At 47.2% G+C, this 15,718-nt stretch overlaps 1 protein-coding gene across 4 annotated transcripts in view; it reads right to left on the bottom strand.

Moving 5' to 3' along the window:
• Positions 1 to 15,172, bottom strand: part of AK7 (adenylate kinase 7) — a 38,783-nt gene extending 23,611 nt beyond the window's left edge. For 3 of the 4 annotated variants that reach the window (XM_070412687.1, XM_070412678.1, XM_070412705.1), the window contains exons 1-5: positions 15,036 to 15,172; positions 9,399 to 9,587; positions 7,352 to 7,460; positions 1,780 to 1,874; positions 836 to 946 (exon numbers count right to left, since the gene is read on the bottom strand). In XM_070412687.1, coding sequence (XP_070268788.1) covers positions 836 to 946; positions 1,780 to 1,874; positions 7,352 to 7,460; positions 9,399 to 9,587; positions 15,036 to 15,137 — 606 coding nt within the window. In that variant the 5' untranslated portion in view covers positions 15,138 to 15,172. Of the gene's footprint in view, positions 1 to 835; positions 947 to 1,779; positions 1,875 to 7,351; positions 7,461 to 9,398; positions 9,588 to 15,035 lie in introns of those variants that run through there. The other variant, XM_070412696.1, reaches the window with a different exon arrangement.
• Positions 15,173 to 15,718: the final 546 nt, after the last annotated feature.

Below are 15,718 nucleotides of genomic sequence, written 5' to 3'. Positions count from 1 at the left end.
GTAATTGCGCACGTCTACAATTCTGCTGCTGTGAGGAGCAGGTCAGACGGGCCAGGCAGCGCTCAGACTGGTGCTCAGTAAACCCTGCCTACGTGACCTTGAGCAAGTTCCTTAGCCCCTGGGAGCCTGTCTCCTTATTTGTAACATGAGGTTAGTATGCGCTTTTCAGAGTTGTCAGAAAGAAACAAGAGAGATTCTGGAAAAAGGGAAAATGTGATCCCCTCCCCTCCCCATTCCAACTCGGAGTTATTTGCTTCTTCTGGGCTGAGCAACCCTTTGGACCCACAGAGGCCTTGGTAGGTAGGAGCTTGCGTTTTATGGGGACCAGATACAAGTTTTCAACTCAGTGGGCTGGACCAGAACCTGGATCAGGACAGTGCATCTTGGGGTGAGCCTGAAGCTCAGAAATCTGTGGGTGTAAGGACGAGGAAACGGAACACAGATGTTTAAAGAGTTGAGATGACGTATAAAAAAGCATGCGGGACAGTCCTGGCTATGCCCATGGCACGCTGCCTCAAAAAAAAACCACACACGTTTCTTGCCCAACTGGTGTGGCTAGTGGTTGAGTGACGACCTATGAACCAGGAGGTCACAGTTCAATTCCTAGTCAGGGCACATGCCTGGGTTGCAGGCTCAATCCCCAGTGTGGGGTGTGCAGGAGGCAGCTGATCCATGATTTTCTCTCATCATTGATGTTTCTATCCCTCTCTCCCTCTCCCTTCCTCTCTGAAATCAATAAAAGCATGTTTGTTTGTTTTTTAAAAAAATGTGGCCTGAAATGTGTAAAAACTCCAGAACTTTTCTTACCCAAAATGCTCTACTACTTTAGACTTACATTTTTTCCAAATTTGAGAACCATTTTCTCAGCATTTATGTGGTCCAGAAAATTAGGATGGTGCTTTCTCCTTCGATAATCCTCTTCAGTAAACGGAACTTCAGAATCTTCCTATGAAAGAAAACAGGGCCAAACTCGATGTGTTAGAGCAGTGGTTCTCAACCTCTGGCCCTTTAAATACAGTTCCTCATGTGGTAACCCAACCATAAAATTATTTTCGTTGCTACTTCACAACTGTAATGTTGCTACTGTTATGAATCGTAATGTAAATATCTGATATGCAGGATGGTCTTAGGTGACCCCTGTGAAAGGGTCATTCGACCGCCAAAGGGGTCGCGACCCACAGGTTGAGAACCGCTGCTTTAAGCCCAAATAAAGTATTCTAAAAACTGCTTCTCATTTATTTATTTTTTTGTTAATCCTCACGTGAGGATATTTTTCCATTGATTTTTAGAGAGCGGACCAGAGGGGGAGAGACAGACAGAGAGAAACATCAATGTGAGGGAGACACATCGATTGGTTTTCTCCGCCCCGACCGGGCCTGGGATGGAGCCTGCAACTGAGGTACGTGCCCTTGACCGGAATCAAACCCACGACCCTTCAGTCCAGCGGTTCTCACCCTGTGGGTCACGACCCCTTTGGCAGTCGAACGACCCTTTCACAGGGGTCGCCTAAGACCATCCTGCATATCAGATATTTACATTATGATTCATAACAGTAGCGACATTACAGTTATGAAGTAGCAACGAAAATAATTTTATGGTTGGGTCACCACATGAGGAACTGTATTTAAAGGGCCAGGAGGTTGAGAACCACTGCTTCAGTCTGAGGGCCAACGCTCTATCCACTCAGCCAAACCAGCGAGGGCTGAATTTCTTTCTATTTCTAGGTTATTTATTTCAGAGTGATTTTCCCCAGACCCATCAGATTTAGAGACTACTTACAGGGTCCAGTGGTTTGGATCGCGCCCAGGTCATCACCGTGGAAACTAAAATAAACACCTTTCGCTTCTCAAAGTGGTTGACTTCCTCATTCAGTGCTGTGGGGCCAAAGAGCCAGCGTTACTTGGATCCACACAACGTGTGCACTTTCGAAGCCACGTGTACTGTTAGTGGGACTGGAAGCGACTCGTTTTTCCAACTTAACGCCAGGGTGGCGTCCCCTCTGATGCTCGGCTGTGTGTCCCGTCATTGGCGTTCTCCCTCCGGCCCCCTGACGTCCTCTGCGCCCAGCGGAGAACCTGCGCTCCCTCCCTCCCTGAGCCTGCAGGTGTGTGCCCTCACCTGGTAGGAGGACCAGTGATGGAGACAGTCATGGCGGACGTGGATGGGCACGACTCATGGGCTTTATGGAACGCTCACCATATGAAACAGGTACTACCCTGACCTCTGCTCTACAGGGAACGGAACGAAGGTCCCGTGTGCCCAGAATCATGGGAGGAAAGGGTGGGGCTGAGAGCCCAACCCAGGCCGCCTCGCTGCAAGGACTGTGCACTCTCTCTAGGCTGTGGGCCCAGCTGCGAGGGGAGGGAGCAGGAGGCCCCAGCAAGGTTGGGGATGCGGGCTGTGGGCGCCCCAAAGCAGAAGGGAAGGCCCTCCTGGGAACTCACATAGAGCAGCCCGATGGAGCCTAAGCCCTTGTGGAAGGAAGTAATTTGGGGTGTGACTCCTTCCCACTTCCCTGGGTGGGGGAGAGCACTGTGCGGGGGCGGGGGGAGGGTGGACTGGGGGAAGTGTGGGGGTGCGGGATGGGGATTTAGGAGACGGTGGGTGGAGGGGGAGCATTTGATTTCCAAAGGGCTTGCCACTCTCCAGGGGGGCTCCCTGCACATCTAAGCACCGACTCTTCTTGGATACTTTGCACATGGGATTCCACTAAAATATTTTTGATGGTGTGTAAAATCCCAGAAAAAAATAAAACCTAAAGTGAAGGCTGGTTAAATTGTCAGAGGACCTAAGTGACACAGTTACTCACAGTGTAGTCTCACGAGCTGATTCCTTAAACAACAAGCGAAACAAGGAACTGCCGATATCCTGAATCTACTAAATGGGTGGGCTCGACAGAATGAGAAAGTATCCCGGGGTTAAATCTAAGAGTGCCACGTCCGCGCCTTAATCCCTCTCGGGTGTTCATTTCAGCTCCTGTCTTGATTCTATTAACAAAGATGGCCTCTTCCGTTTGCTCTCTCAGCCTCTCTCTCTGGTGGTTTCGTCTGGCCTACTTTGTGGATGCCGGCACCTCAGAGCTGCTCTAACTGGGCTGTCGCCTGGATTTATCATCTTAATGGGTCAAAACGATCTGCTCGTTCACTGTGGACAAGCACATTTCACCCACATGCGCAAACGTTTTCTCCCATTTCTAATACTGTTTTCCTTTCCCTATGTCCTTTTACCTTCCTTTGATAGTATCTGAAAGGCGAGGTAGGAGAATTTTTTTTATATTAAAACGTTCACATCTATATATATAAAAGCCTAAGTGACCATTAGGACCGAATGACTGGAACAACCGGAATAACCGGTTGACCAATCGCTATGATGCACACTGACCACCAGGAGGCAGACGCTCAAATGCAGGTGGTCAGTGCGCTCCCACAGCCAACCTCCCACAGTCTCTCCCCCCCGGGCCCTGACCAGGGGGTGTGGGGGGCTGGCAGGCCAATCTCCCGTGGCCCCTACGCCCCTCCCTGGGCTGGCCAACCTCCTGCGATCCCTCCCCTCTGCCAGCCGGCCTCCCCACCCCGATAGGCCTTGATTGCCAGCCAGGTCAAGGTACCCCACCCTTGCATGAATTCATGCATTGGGCCTCTAGTAATTTAATAAAACATTATTAAGAAGTAATACAGCCCTGACCGGTTTGGCTCAGTGGATAGAGTGTCGGCTTGCGGACTGAAGGGTCCCAGGTTCGATTCCGTCAAGGGCATGTACCTTGGTTGCGGGCACATCCCCAGTAGGGGGTGTGCAAGAGGCAGCTGATCGATGTTTCTCTCTTATTGATGTTTCTAACTCTATCCCTCTCCCTTCCTCTCTGTAAAAAAATCAATAAAATATATTTTTTTAAAAAAGAAGTAATACATATCCATTGCAAAACCAAAATGAAACAAAACCCCCAAATCTAAGATTGTGCCTCAGGTAAACCGACAAAGTCCCACCCCCACTCCCATCCCCCCTTCTCCACAGACCCACCTACCTCCTGCTCCCAGGTGACCCTGAAGGCAGACCAAGGGCCTCTGACTATACTTCCTTGTAGACACAATCACTCTATATATCAAAACTGAGGTAATACTGCCACCACCTTTCCACCCGATAGAGAGGTAAAATTTTCTTATATAAAGCTCCTTATCAGAATGAAGAAGGGGTCGGTAAAACATACTCTGCACTTGAACACCCACGAAAGGAAATGCCGTGATCAACGTTTAAGAACCAACTACATTCCCCTGAGGGGCACTGGTTGGGGAGCCCTATGAGGGGCCGAAGGTCACCTGTCATAGCAGGAAGTCAGCGGTCAGTGTCTGAAATTCACAATCAAAGGCCATCAGCGCTGGCATTTTCATGTATTAAAAAGAACAAGAGGTTAAAGGAGGTTCCTTTTAGGGAGTAGAAATGGGATGGGAAGAAAATGCGGGGAATTGTTGCTTTTTATTCTAAGCACTCCTGCGCCTTTTAATTTCCCTTTTCTTTTAAAAGATTATTTATTGATTTTAGAGAGAGAAAGGAAAAGAGAGAGAGAAATCTTGATTTGTTGCTCCACCCACATATGCACTCATTGGCCGGTCCTTGTAGGTGCCCTGACCTGGCATGGAACCCGCACCCCGGCATATCAGGGTGATGCTCCAACCCACTGAGTACCAGGCCAGGACTGTGCTTTTTAATTTTCAAACCCTGTCCCGGTTTACCTTCAGGAAGAAAACCACACAAAACATTAAAAATTTTAAGAAAATTGCAAGGATTCATTACATAGAAAAATCAATTTCCATAGCCTGGCACAAAATAGGAACTCGACAAACATTATCTCTGATTGCCACTGTAGGGGTGCAATTATTTCAGGAGGTGCCATTATCCATCATCTGTACGTATTTGCCAAGGGACGAAATGCCCCCAGCAGGCTTCCGAAAAGCTCTGTTCCTAAAAGATGGCGCAATGTTCATGTTTTTGATTTGTATCTTATTGAATGAAATTTAGGCCCAAAGTTACAAAGGGGAGGGAATCAATCATGTTAAGCTCCCGAGGAATCCCACCCGCCCACGGAAGCACTACTTCATCACGATTTCCCCGAATAGGTAGACGCATTCCTGAGGCTCTGTTCCATTTCTTTCCTGTAAGCCAACGTGTGGCTTTGCTGTTGATATTATCAGGGGTTGGAAAAGTACTGCCTGCTTTTAAAACAAGATTTTATTGCCCAACTGGCATGGCTCAGTGTTTGAGCATCGACCTATGAACTAGGAGGTCACCTTCCATTCCCAGTGGTGGCGGTGGGGAGGGGCATATGCCCTGGTGTGGGCTCGATCCCCAGTGGGGGTGTGCAGGAAGCAGCTGATCAGTGGTTCTCTCTCATCATTGATGTTTCTCTCTCTCTCGCTCTCTCTCTCTCTCTCTCCCTTCCTCTCTGAACTCAATAAAAACATTAAAAAATAAAATAAAATTTAATTGGAACCAGACCATTCATTTACATATCGTTTATGCTCTGTTCTGGCGATGATGGCAGAGTAGTTGGCTCGAAAAGCCAAAAATGTTTACTATCTGGCCCTTCACAGAAAGAGTTCGCTGGCCGCTGATCTGAACAGTCTAAAGCAAAGATAATGCGGTGCAAAAAGCATTGGAAAGTCAGGTGTTTTGTGTCTTTTTGGCTGCCCCAGTCTAGAACGATTCAGATAAGCCGATCTGCTTTCTTCTTTGCCCCTGAATTAATGAGGAGATAAATTACAACGCACCAAATTGCTAAACAGCACCTCGTCCTTCTAGAGTTGAGGGTCCTAGAGCTCATCACTTTCCCAGAGCATTTTAAAAGCTGCAAGCAGCCCTGGCTGGTTTGGCTCAGTGGATACAGTGTCCCCCTGCGGACTGGAGGGTCCAGGGTTTGATTCCAGTCAAGGGAACATGCTCAGGTTGCGGGCTCGATCCCCAGTAGGGGGCGTGCAGGAGGCAGCCCATCAATATTCTCTCTCACCATTGAGGTTTCTATCTCTATCTCCCTCTCCTTTCCTCTCTGAAATCAGTAAAAATATTAAATAAATAAATAAATAAATAAATAAATAAATACAAGCTGCAAGCATTCCCCACAGCCTCCCTACCTCTTGCCATCTGGGGGCATTTGTTGGCCTGAATCAAACCCTCACAGTTAGAACTAATTCCTCTCCTCTCAAAGTCACCCCCTGTGATGCCTTTCCGGCGAATGTGCCATTCTCTATCCCGCGGTCAAGTTTCTCGTGTGTTCCTTCGCTCTCTTTAGGCCTCCAAGTGCCTGGTAGGTACAATCTTTTTCTTATTTGTTCTGTGTCTGCCCATTACAGTCAACCGCACCGCCTTACGCAGTGCCTGCAGAATGAGTCAAGGTCACACTTTGGAAGTTAATGTTTCCTTTCTTTCTTTTTTAAAAAAATATATTTTATTGATTTTTTTACAGAGAGGAAGGGAGAGGGATAGAGTTAGAAATATCGATGAGAGAGAAACATCAACCAGCTGTCTCCTGCACGCCCCCCCCACTGGGGATGTGCCCGTAACCAAGGTACATGCCCCTGACTGGAATCGAACCCAGGACCCTTGAGTCCGCAGGCCGACGCTCTATCCACTGAGCCAAACCGGCTAGGGCTGTTTCCTTTCTCTCAATGATAAAGAATATCCTGTTCCTTGGGATAGAATATTTTGTTAACATAATTAAACAAGGAGGCCCATTAGGCAGAGGTGGTTCAGGTACCTTCGCAGCCTAGGTCAGCAAACCCACAATGAAGCCAGTAAATGCCTCCAGGTTAAGAACTCAAGCCCTGGCTGGTAGCTCAGTTGGTGAGAGTGTCGTACTGATATGCCAAGGTTGCTGGCTCGGTCCCTGGTCCGGGCACCAATGAAGGCATAAATAAGTGGAACAGTAAAATAATATTTCTCTCTTTCTCAAAAAAATCAATTAAAAAAAAAAAGAAATAAAAATGTAAGGACAACCAATCACAGCCCACTAGGCTCTTCCACATAAGGTAAACGCTTCCGCTATAGCCAATCAAGTACTTTCTTTGCTTTTTTTTCCTGCTTTTCTCTAGACAAGCCTTCCCCCAGCTCCTGTGGATGGAGCACTCCTACCCGCTTCCAGGTTGGCACTACCTAATTTGAATTGATTTTTGCTCGAATAAACTCTTAAACATTTTAATATGTCTTTGTTTATCACAGGCATATCCATTAGCCTGATTTCGTTTTGGGTTTAATAAGTCTCGCTTCTTCTAATGGTCCTAATTTGATGACTCTTAAGTGACTCTTAAGTAAAGAAAATTACACCCAAGGGGTGTCCCAGAGATAAAAGGGTCCCCTCACTGACCGGACACTGCCCACAGGGCTTCCTCCGCTTGCTTCGGGCTCTCCGTGATGTTGTAAATAATGACATCACACTCCAGCAGGCGCATGAGAAGTTCTTCTCGAGAAATGTCCTGGGAAGGGAACCAACAGTCATTTATTAAGAAGCTGATGAAGGATCGGTGATATGTGGATGGAATGACAGTTTCCCAATACGATACCCTACACGGAAGAATCCCACTGAAAACATTTGCAGAAGGAGGGTTCCTTTTGAAATGAAATTTTGGCTCTCTGCTGTGGGTGGTTTTCAAATAACAAAGACACTTACGGAAATAGCTGGGAACAGATGATTAAAAAGTTGCATGATGATTAGGTATGCCGTTTACACCCCAATTCAGAAGGGAAGAATTAGGACACACTGGGGGGAAAAACAGGGGGAGGCATTCAAAAATTCACTCAGACTCTCTGCAAGATTATTTGAGCGATTATATATCTTGAGTCGCTCAGAAGGGCTGATGAGTGATTTATGGGGATTGTTTCAGCATCCCTGAGATGGAACCAATCCGTTCTCTTTCTAGATGTAAGGTATCTTATTACAGTTGACTGTTGGGAATATTTTAAAAATGCAGAAACTTTTAATGGTTAGAAATATAAAGTTCTTAGATTAGACAAAAGTAACTGGGATGATCATCGTGTTTGGTTTTTTTTAACATTTTTAAATTGATTTTTTAGAAAGAGAGGAAGGGAGAAGGAGAAGGAGGAGGAGGAAGAGGAGGAGGAGGAGGAGGAGAAGGCGAAGAAGGAGAAGAATAAAAGAAGAAGAAGAAGAAGAAGAAGAAGAAGAAGGAGGAGGAGGAGGAGGAGGAGGAGGAGGAGGAGGAGGAGGAGGAGAAGAGAGAGAGAGAGAGAGACTGATGTGAGAGAGATCAGTTGCTTTCCATTTACACCCTGACTAGGAACCTGCATCCTGGGCATGTGTCTTGACCGGGAATCTAACGAGTTACCTTTCGGTGCAGAGGACGATGCTCAACCAACTGAGCCACACGGGCCAGGGTGATCATCGTGTTTTAACTAGCTATTCCTCGCTGTGTGGATGCCCACACGTAGCACATTTCCGAGTAGAGCAATATCGAGAGTGGGTGTTAAGATAACCACACAAGGACCATGCATTTCCCAACCAGAACTTGCATTTGCCACGTGGAGGCAGCAGTGTTTCTCAGTGAGACAGCAATATAATGGCATGTGATTCCAAAGGAGATGTCCCTTCGCAGATAGTGCCCGCCATGGCCCAGGGCTGTGTTGGGGTCATGCAGGGCAGAGTACATTTTAAATACAGTATATAGAGAGAATGTGAGGAGTCTGGAAATCCAAATGAGACTCATACTTCCAGGAATGTCTAATTTAAATTCTTATTTTTTAAAATATATTTTTATTGATTTCAGAGAGGAAGGGAGAGGAAGAGGGAGATAGAAACCAACAGTGATCGGCTGCTTCCTGTATGCCCCCTACTGAGGACTGAGCCCACAACCCAAGCATGTGCCCTTGGCTGGAATCGAACCCAGGACCCTTCAGTCCACAGGCTGACGCTCTATCCACTGAGCCAAACTGGCTAGGGCTAATGTAAATTCTTTAAAGTCTCAACAGCCCTAACTGGTTTGGCTCAGTGGATAGAGCATCGGCCTGGGGACTGAAGGGTCCCAGGTTCGATTCTGGTCAAGGGCATGTACCTTGGTTGCGGGCACATCCTCAGTAGGGAGTGTGCAGGAGGCAGCTGAATTGATGTTTCTCTCTCATCAATGTTTCTAACTCTCTATCCCTCTCCCTCCCTCTCTGTAAAAAATCAACAAAATATATTTTTTTAAAAAATAAAGTCTCAACAATGGTGGTTCGTTTCCTTTTTAGGACAAAGGCCAGCCCCCACCTTGCCCCTCACCTTCCCAAGCCCCACACATGTGCAGAAGGTGGGGAATGAGAAGCAGAGCAAGGACATGTTGTAAGGGGGGTCTTGTGGGGGAGGGGCGGTAGGTGATGCTTCCCTTTGTCTGCTCTCAGCAGAAACCACTAGGACTTACGGAGTACGTCTCCAAGGCAAAGTCGGGCGCGGGTTTTCCGGATGTGGAAAGCGTGCCCACGATCTGGAACGTGCCCTCCTTCAGTTTGGATGAGGAGGCATCTGGTATAGCTGACTTACTCTCATCATCCTCTTCTTCTTCTTCTGTCATTTCTTCAAGGGAAGCCCCGATCACACAGTTCGATAGAAACTGCAAGACAAGAGCGAGTTCCCCAATACTAAGAACACCTTGGAGTCAATGAATGATGATTCTAAGAACTTGCCTTTCGTTAGGGTTGCTAGAGGTGCCACACATGAAAATGAAATGCATTTTTTAAAAAATATATTTTTATTAATTTCAGAGAAGAAGGAAGAGGAAGAGAGAAACAAAAATATCAATGATGAGAGAGAATCATTGATCGGCTGCCTCCTACACATCCTCCCCCCTCCTCCCACTGGGGATTGAGCCCAGCAACCTAGGCATGTGCCCTTGACTGGAATCAAACCCAGGATCCTTCAGTCCGCAGGCCAACACTCTATCCACTGAGCCAAACCAGCCAGGGCTGAAATAAATTCTTTAGAATGAGCATCACCATGTATGGCTAAAGAATAACTTAGCTTATTTGAATGTCTAGAAGCTCTTTCCTTGACTTTTAAAAATCCTGCCCTAACCAGTTTGGCTCAGTGGATAGAGTGTCGGCCTGTGGACTGAAGGGTCCCAGGTTCGATTCCAGTCAAGGGCATATACCTTGGTTGCAGGCACATCCCCAGAAGGGGGTGTGCAGAAGGCAGCTGATAGATGTTTCTCTCTCATTGATGTTTCTAACTCTCTATCCCTCTCCCTTCCTCTCTATAAAAATCAATTAAAAAATATATTTTAAAAAATCCTATATAATAAAAGTATAATATGCAAATTGACCGAATGGCAGAACGAGTGGTTGCTATGATGTGCACTGACCACCAGGGGGCAGACGCTCAGCACAGGAGCTGCCCCTGGTGGTCAGTGTGCTCCCACAGGGGGAGCGCCACTCAGCCAGAAGCCAGGTTCACGGCTGGCAAGCACAGCAATGGTGGCGGGATCCTCTCCCACCTCTGCTGCAGGTGGGCGGTAAGGAGTGAGGGGTTCCAGACTGCAAGAGGCCCGGACTGCAAAAGGGATGTCTGACTGCCAGCTTAGGCCCAATCCTGAGGAGTCCTAAGCCAGCAGTTGGACATCCCCCAAGGGGTCCTAGACTGCAAGAAGGCACAACCTGGGCTGAGGGACCCCCCATACCCCTCAATGCACGAATCTTGTGCACCAGGCCTCTAGTATATATATATTTTATTGGTTTTAGAGAAAAAGGAAGAGGGAGAGAGCGATAGAAACATCAATGATGAGAGAGAATCATTGATTGGCTGCCTCCTGCATGCCCCCTACTGGGGATCGAGCCCGAAACCAGGCATGTGCCCTGACCGGGAATTGAACCATGACCTCCTGGTTCATAGGTCAGTGCTCCATACTGAGCCAGACTAGCTGGGCCTTCCCTTGACTTCTTAACCCCAACAGAAATTCCTTCCTTCTATTCATTTAATTATTTCCCTTCCTTTTCTCATAAAATCCCTTCGCCTTCACCCCCCTAATTAGAACACTACCTGGGCTTCTCCTGGAATCTGTGATTCCTGAACAGCTACTTTTTTTGGATCTCAAATAGACACTTATTGCCTTTTACTCAGCATTTCATTTTTAGGTTAACAGTACCGATAATAGCAATTACTTGGCATTGGAGAAAGAGAGGTCCTAGTTAGTTAAGGAAAAGCCAGAAAGTTCTGTTATTGATAAGCTTTTGAAAAGATACCTCTACAAACTAAAAGTTTTATTCTGCAGATACACTGTTCAACAATAATCAGGGATCAAAACGAGATAAAGTAAAAAGTTACATTCTCTTCCTTCTCTCCCCCTTCTCATCTCAATCATGTCACCTCCCTTTTTAAATCCTCCAGTGGCCTTCATGGGATGAGAATATAAACCAAGCGCCTAACCCTGCACGATCTGGGCCTTTGTGCTTAACTCTCCTTCGTTAATTTATGCAACAAATATCGATGGGGTGCTGAGCATGTGTGAGGCACTGTTTAGTTGCCGAGCAAGGCCACATTTCATGGGCCCTTTCCTCCATAAAAAAAACATTAAGCCCTAGCCAGTTTGGCTCAGTGGATAAAGCGTCGGCCTGCAGACTGAAGGGTCCCGGGTTCGATTCCGGCCAAGGGCACATGCCTGGGTTGCAGACTCGGTCCCCAGTAAGGGGCGTGCAGGAGGCAGGCGATCAATGATTCTTTCTCATCATTGATGTTTCTTTTCTTTTTTTTTTTTTTTTTTAATACATTTTATTGATTTTTTACAGAGAGGAAGGGAGAGAGATAGAGAGTTAGAAACATCAATGAGAGAGAAACATCAATCGGCTGCCTCCTGCACACCTCCTACTGGGGATGTGCCCGCAACCAAAGTACATGCCCTTGACCGGAATCGAACCTGGGACCTTTCAGTCCGCAGGCCGATGCTCTATCCACTGAGCCAAACCGGTCAGGGCATGATGTTTCTATCTCTCTCTTCCTCTTCCTTTCTTTCTGAAATCAATAAGAAATTATATATATATATATATATATATATATATATATATATATATTTTAAAGAACTCAGTCTGTGGATTCAGAGAAGACCTGGGATTAAATTTTAACTCTGCTACTTCTGAGCTGAAGGATTTTGAAAAAACAAACAAACAAACAAAACATTAAAAATTAGACTTTAAATGTGTGTTGCTATAAAGACAAACATAATCTTTGACCCTCAAATTTCAGTTGCTTCCTTCTGATTTTCAAAGACATGGAAACATTTTTGTGGGTCCCAAAGTCTCCTGGGCCCTGGGCACTGTCTGCTGCACCAATGAATCAGCCCTGGAGCTGCTGGTCACTGCCCCATCCCGGGCCACTCTGTCCTCTGAGAAGGCCAACCTGACTCCCACCTCGGGGCCTTTGCCCTTGGTGTGCTCTCTGAGAACTAATTCCTGGGGCTTGCTCCTCGTCCTGGGCCAGATTCAAGAGCCGTTTTGTGCAACTCTGTGTGAAGCCGCTGCTCTCACCCACCAGTCCACGTGTGAGGTCCTCTGGCCTGCAGAGTATTTATCACACATTGAAATATTTTGTTTATTCTAAATACTAGTGATTGTCTGTCTTCTTGGAGACAGAGGGTCCATGAGGGCAACAACCTTTTTTTGGTCTTATTCGTTGTGATATTCTCTGTTGCCTGCCATTGTGTAGGTGGGCATGAATGAGTCCCATCCAAAGAGGTGATACTAGTGAAGTGGCTTGTGTATCCTTGGAGACATTTTCTGTGTATAGAATATCTATCAATCAACCTATCAATCAATCTATCTTTTCTATATCTATATCTATTTTTTTTGAAAGACACACAGAAATACATACTACATCTGTCTTTTTAATGCTTCTTTAAAAAAAACTTGGTTATTGTATTATTTTAGTTTTGTTTGTCTTTGTTCCTTCTTTCCCCCTTTTCTGATCATGTGATTTCAGTCTCTTCTAAGAAATGCCTATTACATAAATACATATAATATCACATCTATTGTATATCTTAGATCAGGGGTCCTCAAACTACGGCCCGCGGGCCACATGCAAATACAAATATTGCATTTGTTCCTGTTTTGTTTTTTTACTTCAAAATAAGATATGTGCAGTGTGCATAGGAATTTGTTCATAGTTTTTTTTTAAACTATAGTCCGGCCCTCCAACGGTCTGAAGGACAGTGAACTGGCCCCCTGTTTAAAAAGTTTGAGGACCCCTGTCTTAGATAATGATGTACTGTATAAGAGCTACTATTTCTACATATAAATTATATACCTAAGTCTATATATTTTTGACTGATCAACTTTAGATGATGTGCTGGGTTGACCAGTGTCCCCTCCCCCACAAATTCCTGTCCACCGGGAACATGTAAATCTGAACATAGTTGGAAAGAGGGTCTTTGCAGGTGTCATCAGGTTAAATGAACTTATGCCAGGTCACGGTGGGCTCTAAGCCAATGACTGGTTTCCTTATCAGAAGAGGGAACTTTGGCCACAGAGACACCAAGGGGAGAAGACTGGGTAAAGATGGAGGCAGAGTTCAGAGTGACGATCCTATAAGCCAAGGGATGGCCAGGACCGCGGCAGCCCCGGGAGCTGAGAGAAAGGCCTGGGACAGACCCTCCCTCGGGCCCCCCGGAGGAGCCAACCCTGCCTACGCTGAGTTTCCACTTCTGGACTTCCCAACGGGGACGGAAGAAGTTCCATTGTTTCAAGCCACCCAGTTTGTGGTCATTTGTTACCACAGTCTTAGGAAATCAATAGGACCTCCTCAGGGAAGTGATACAATCATGGTTTTCTTTTTATGGCTGAGCACTTCTGAGTTCTTTCTGAATTTCTTCATTTTCCAGCAGTGAACAATGGAAAAGGGTGAAAAAGCTTAGTGGGACTCAGGACCCCAAACAGTGCCTAGCTGCTAGCACATAACCGACGCTCAAACCGTAGGTTGAAGAACGGCTGAATGGGAAATACTTTGTGGGTGATATAACCATTGGACGAATTTTTAAAATTAGTTTACATTCAATATTAGTTTGTATTAGTTTCATGTGCACAGCATAGGGGTTCCAGCCGTGGGCAAACTACAGCCCGTTTGAAATGAATAAAACTAAAAAAAAAAAAAAGACCGTACCCTTTTATGTAATGATGTTTACTTTGAATTTATATTAGTTCACACAAACACTCCATCCATGCTTTTGTTCCGGCCCTCCGGTCCAGTTTAAGAACCCATTGTGGCCCTCGAGTCAAAAAGTTTGCCCACCCCTGGGTTAGACAATATCTATTTTACAAAGTGTTCCCCTGATATTTCCAGTACCCACCTGGCACCCCCCATAGTATTGCAATATTTTTTACTGTAATCCCTATGCTATGTACTTTATGTCCCCATCCCCGTGACTGACTTGGATTTATTTATTTTTTAATAAAAACATATTTTATTGATTTTTTACAGAGAGGAAGGGAGAGGGATAGAGAGAAACATCGATGAGAGAGAAACATCGATTCAGCTGCCTCCCTCACACTCCCCATTGGGGATGTGCCTGCAACCAAGGTACATGCCCTTGACCAGAATCGAACCTGGGACCCTTCAGTCCACAAGCTGACGCTCTATCCAGTGAGCCAAACCGTTAGGGCACTGATTTGGATTTATATTCTTATCAGCTGCGCGCTTTGGCTGCGGTGGTGGAGTGGAAACAGAGCCCAGTTAAGGGGTCAGAGACCTGGGTTCTATTTCCAGGTTCTGCCTCCAACTCACTATGTGATCTTGGGCAGGTCCCTTCCTTCCGCTGAGCCTCAGTTTCCCCTCATTAACAGGGGAGGACCCAGGGCTGCCACCCGCGATCTCGGGGGTGGGGGTGGGGAAGAGGATTTCCAGGTGGGGTGGCTGTCTAGCCTGGTTTCGGACTGGGGTCCTGGGGGCATTGGCTGTGCCCAGGAAGAGGGACCCTCTCTTAGGAGGGGCCCGGACAGCAGCCCGTGGCACAGGACCTCTCAGGGTTCGGGACCCGGGGCGCTGGAATGGAGTTGGGGGCTAGGGTCCCGCCGCCGCTCACCTTCCCAATGTTTCCGCTGCTGTAGGAGTCCAGCAGGTTTATAAACACCCTCTGGACCCGGATAACTTTCTCTGTCCGGACGATATCCTCTTCTTCGGCCATGGCGGAAGCCGCTCTGGTAGCTAAGGGGAAAGCGTCCCTTTGGTTGCCAAGGCGGCGAGGTCAAGACCTCCGGACCGCTGGGCCAAAGCCGCTCCCCGGGGGCGGGGCTTAGGGCGCTGGGCGGGGCGTCCGTGGGTGGGCGGGGCCACTGGTTCCCCGCGCTCCCTGGGCTCTGCCCCGCCCGCTGTGCCTGCAGCCCGGGTCCCACTTAGTCCTGCTGGTGCCCTCGGGCAGGGCGCGACCTGTTCCTTTTCTGCTCTTTCATTCGGAAACTCTGGAAACACGCCCCAGTGTCCACTTGGCAGGGAGGACTAGGAGGACTACAATTATTGATGAATCTGATGAGAAGGTTGAGCTACCGCCTAGGCCTCCCCTGGAATTGGAGTTAATGTGAAATGGTCTCACCGGGAGGACCTGGCATCATCCTCTACTGTAACGAAGAGCGTTGCCCTGGAATTTCGGGTCCTGGACACGCGAACGACAGTATGGGTGGCCCCCCCTGGGCAGCCATGCTGCTTGGTCCTTGGGGCTCCCCTGGCCTAGGGGTCATTTCCGGAAAGACCTCTGGAAGTGGGTGGGTG

The sequence above is a fragment of the Myotis yumanensis genome, unplaced genomic scaffold (assembly GCF_028538775.1).
Source record: "Myotis yumanensis isolate MYYU_CA2020_CCGP unplaced genomic scaffold, mMyoYum1.0.hap1 SCAF_1, whole genome shotgun sequence".
NCBI classification, from domain to species: domain Eukaryota; kingdom Metazoa; phylum Chordata; class Mammalia; order Chiroptera; family Vespertilionidae; genus Myotis; species Myotis yumanensis.
Note: the sequence above shows the minus strand (reverse complement) of the source record. Positions and strands in the feature narration are given on the sequence as shown.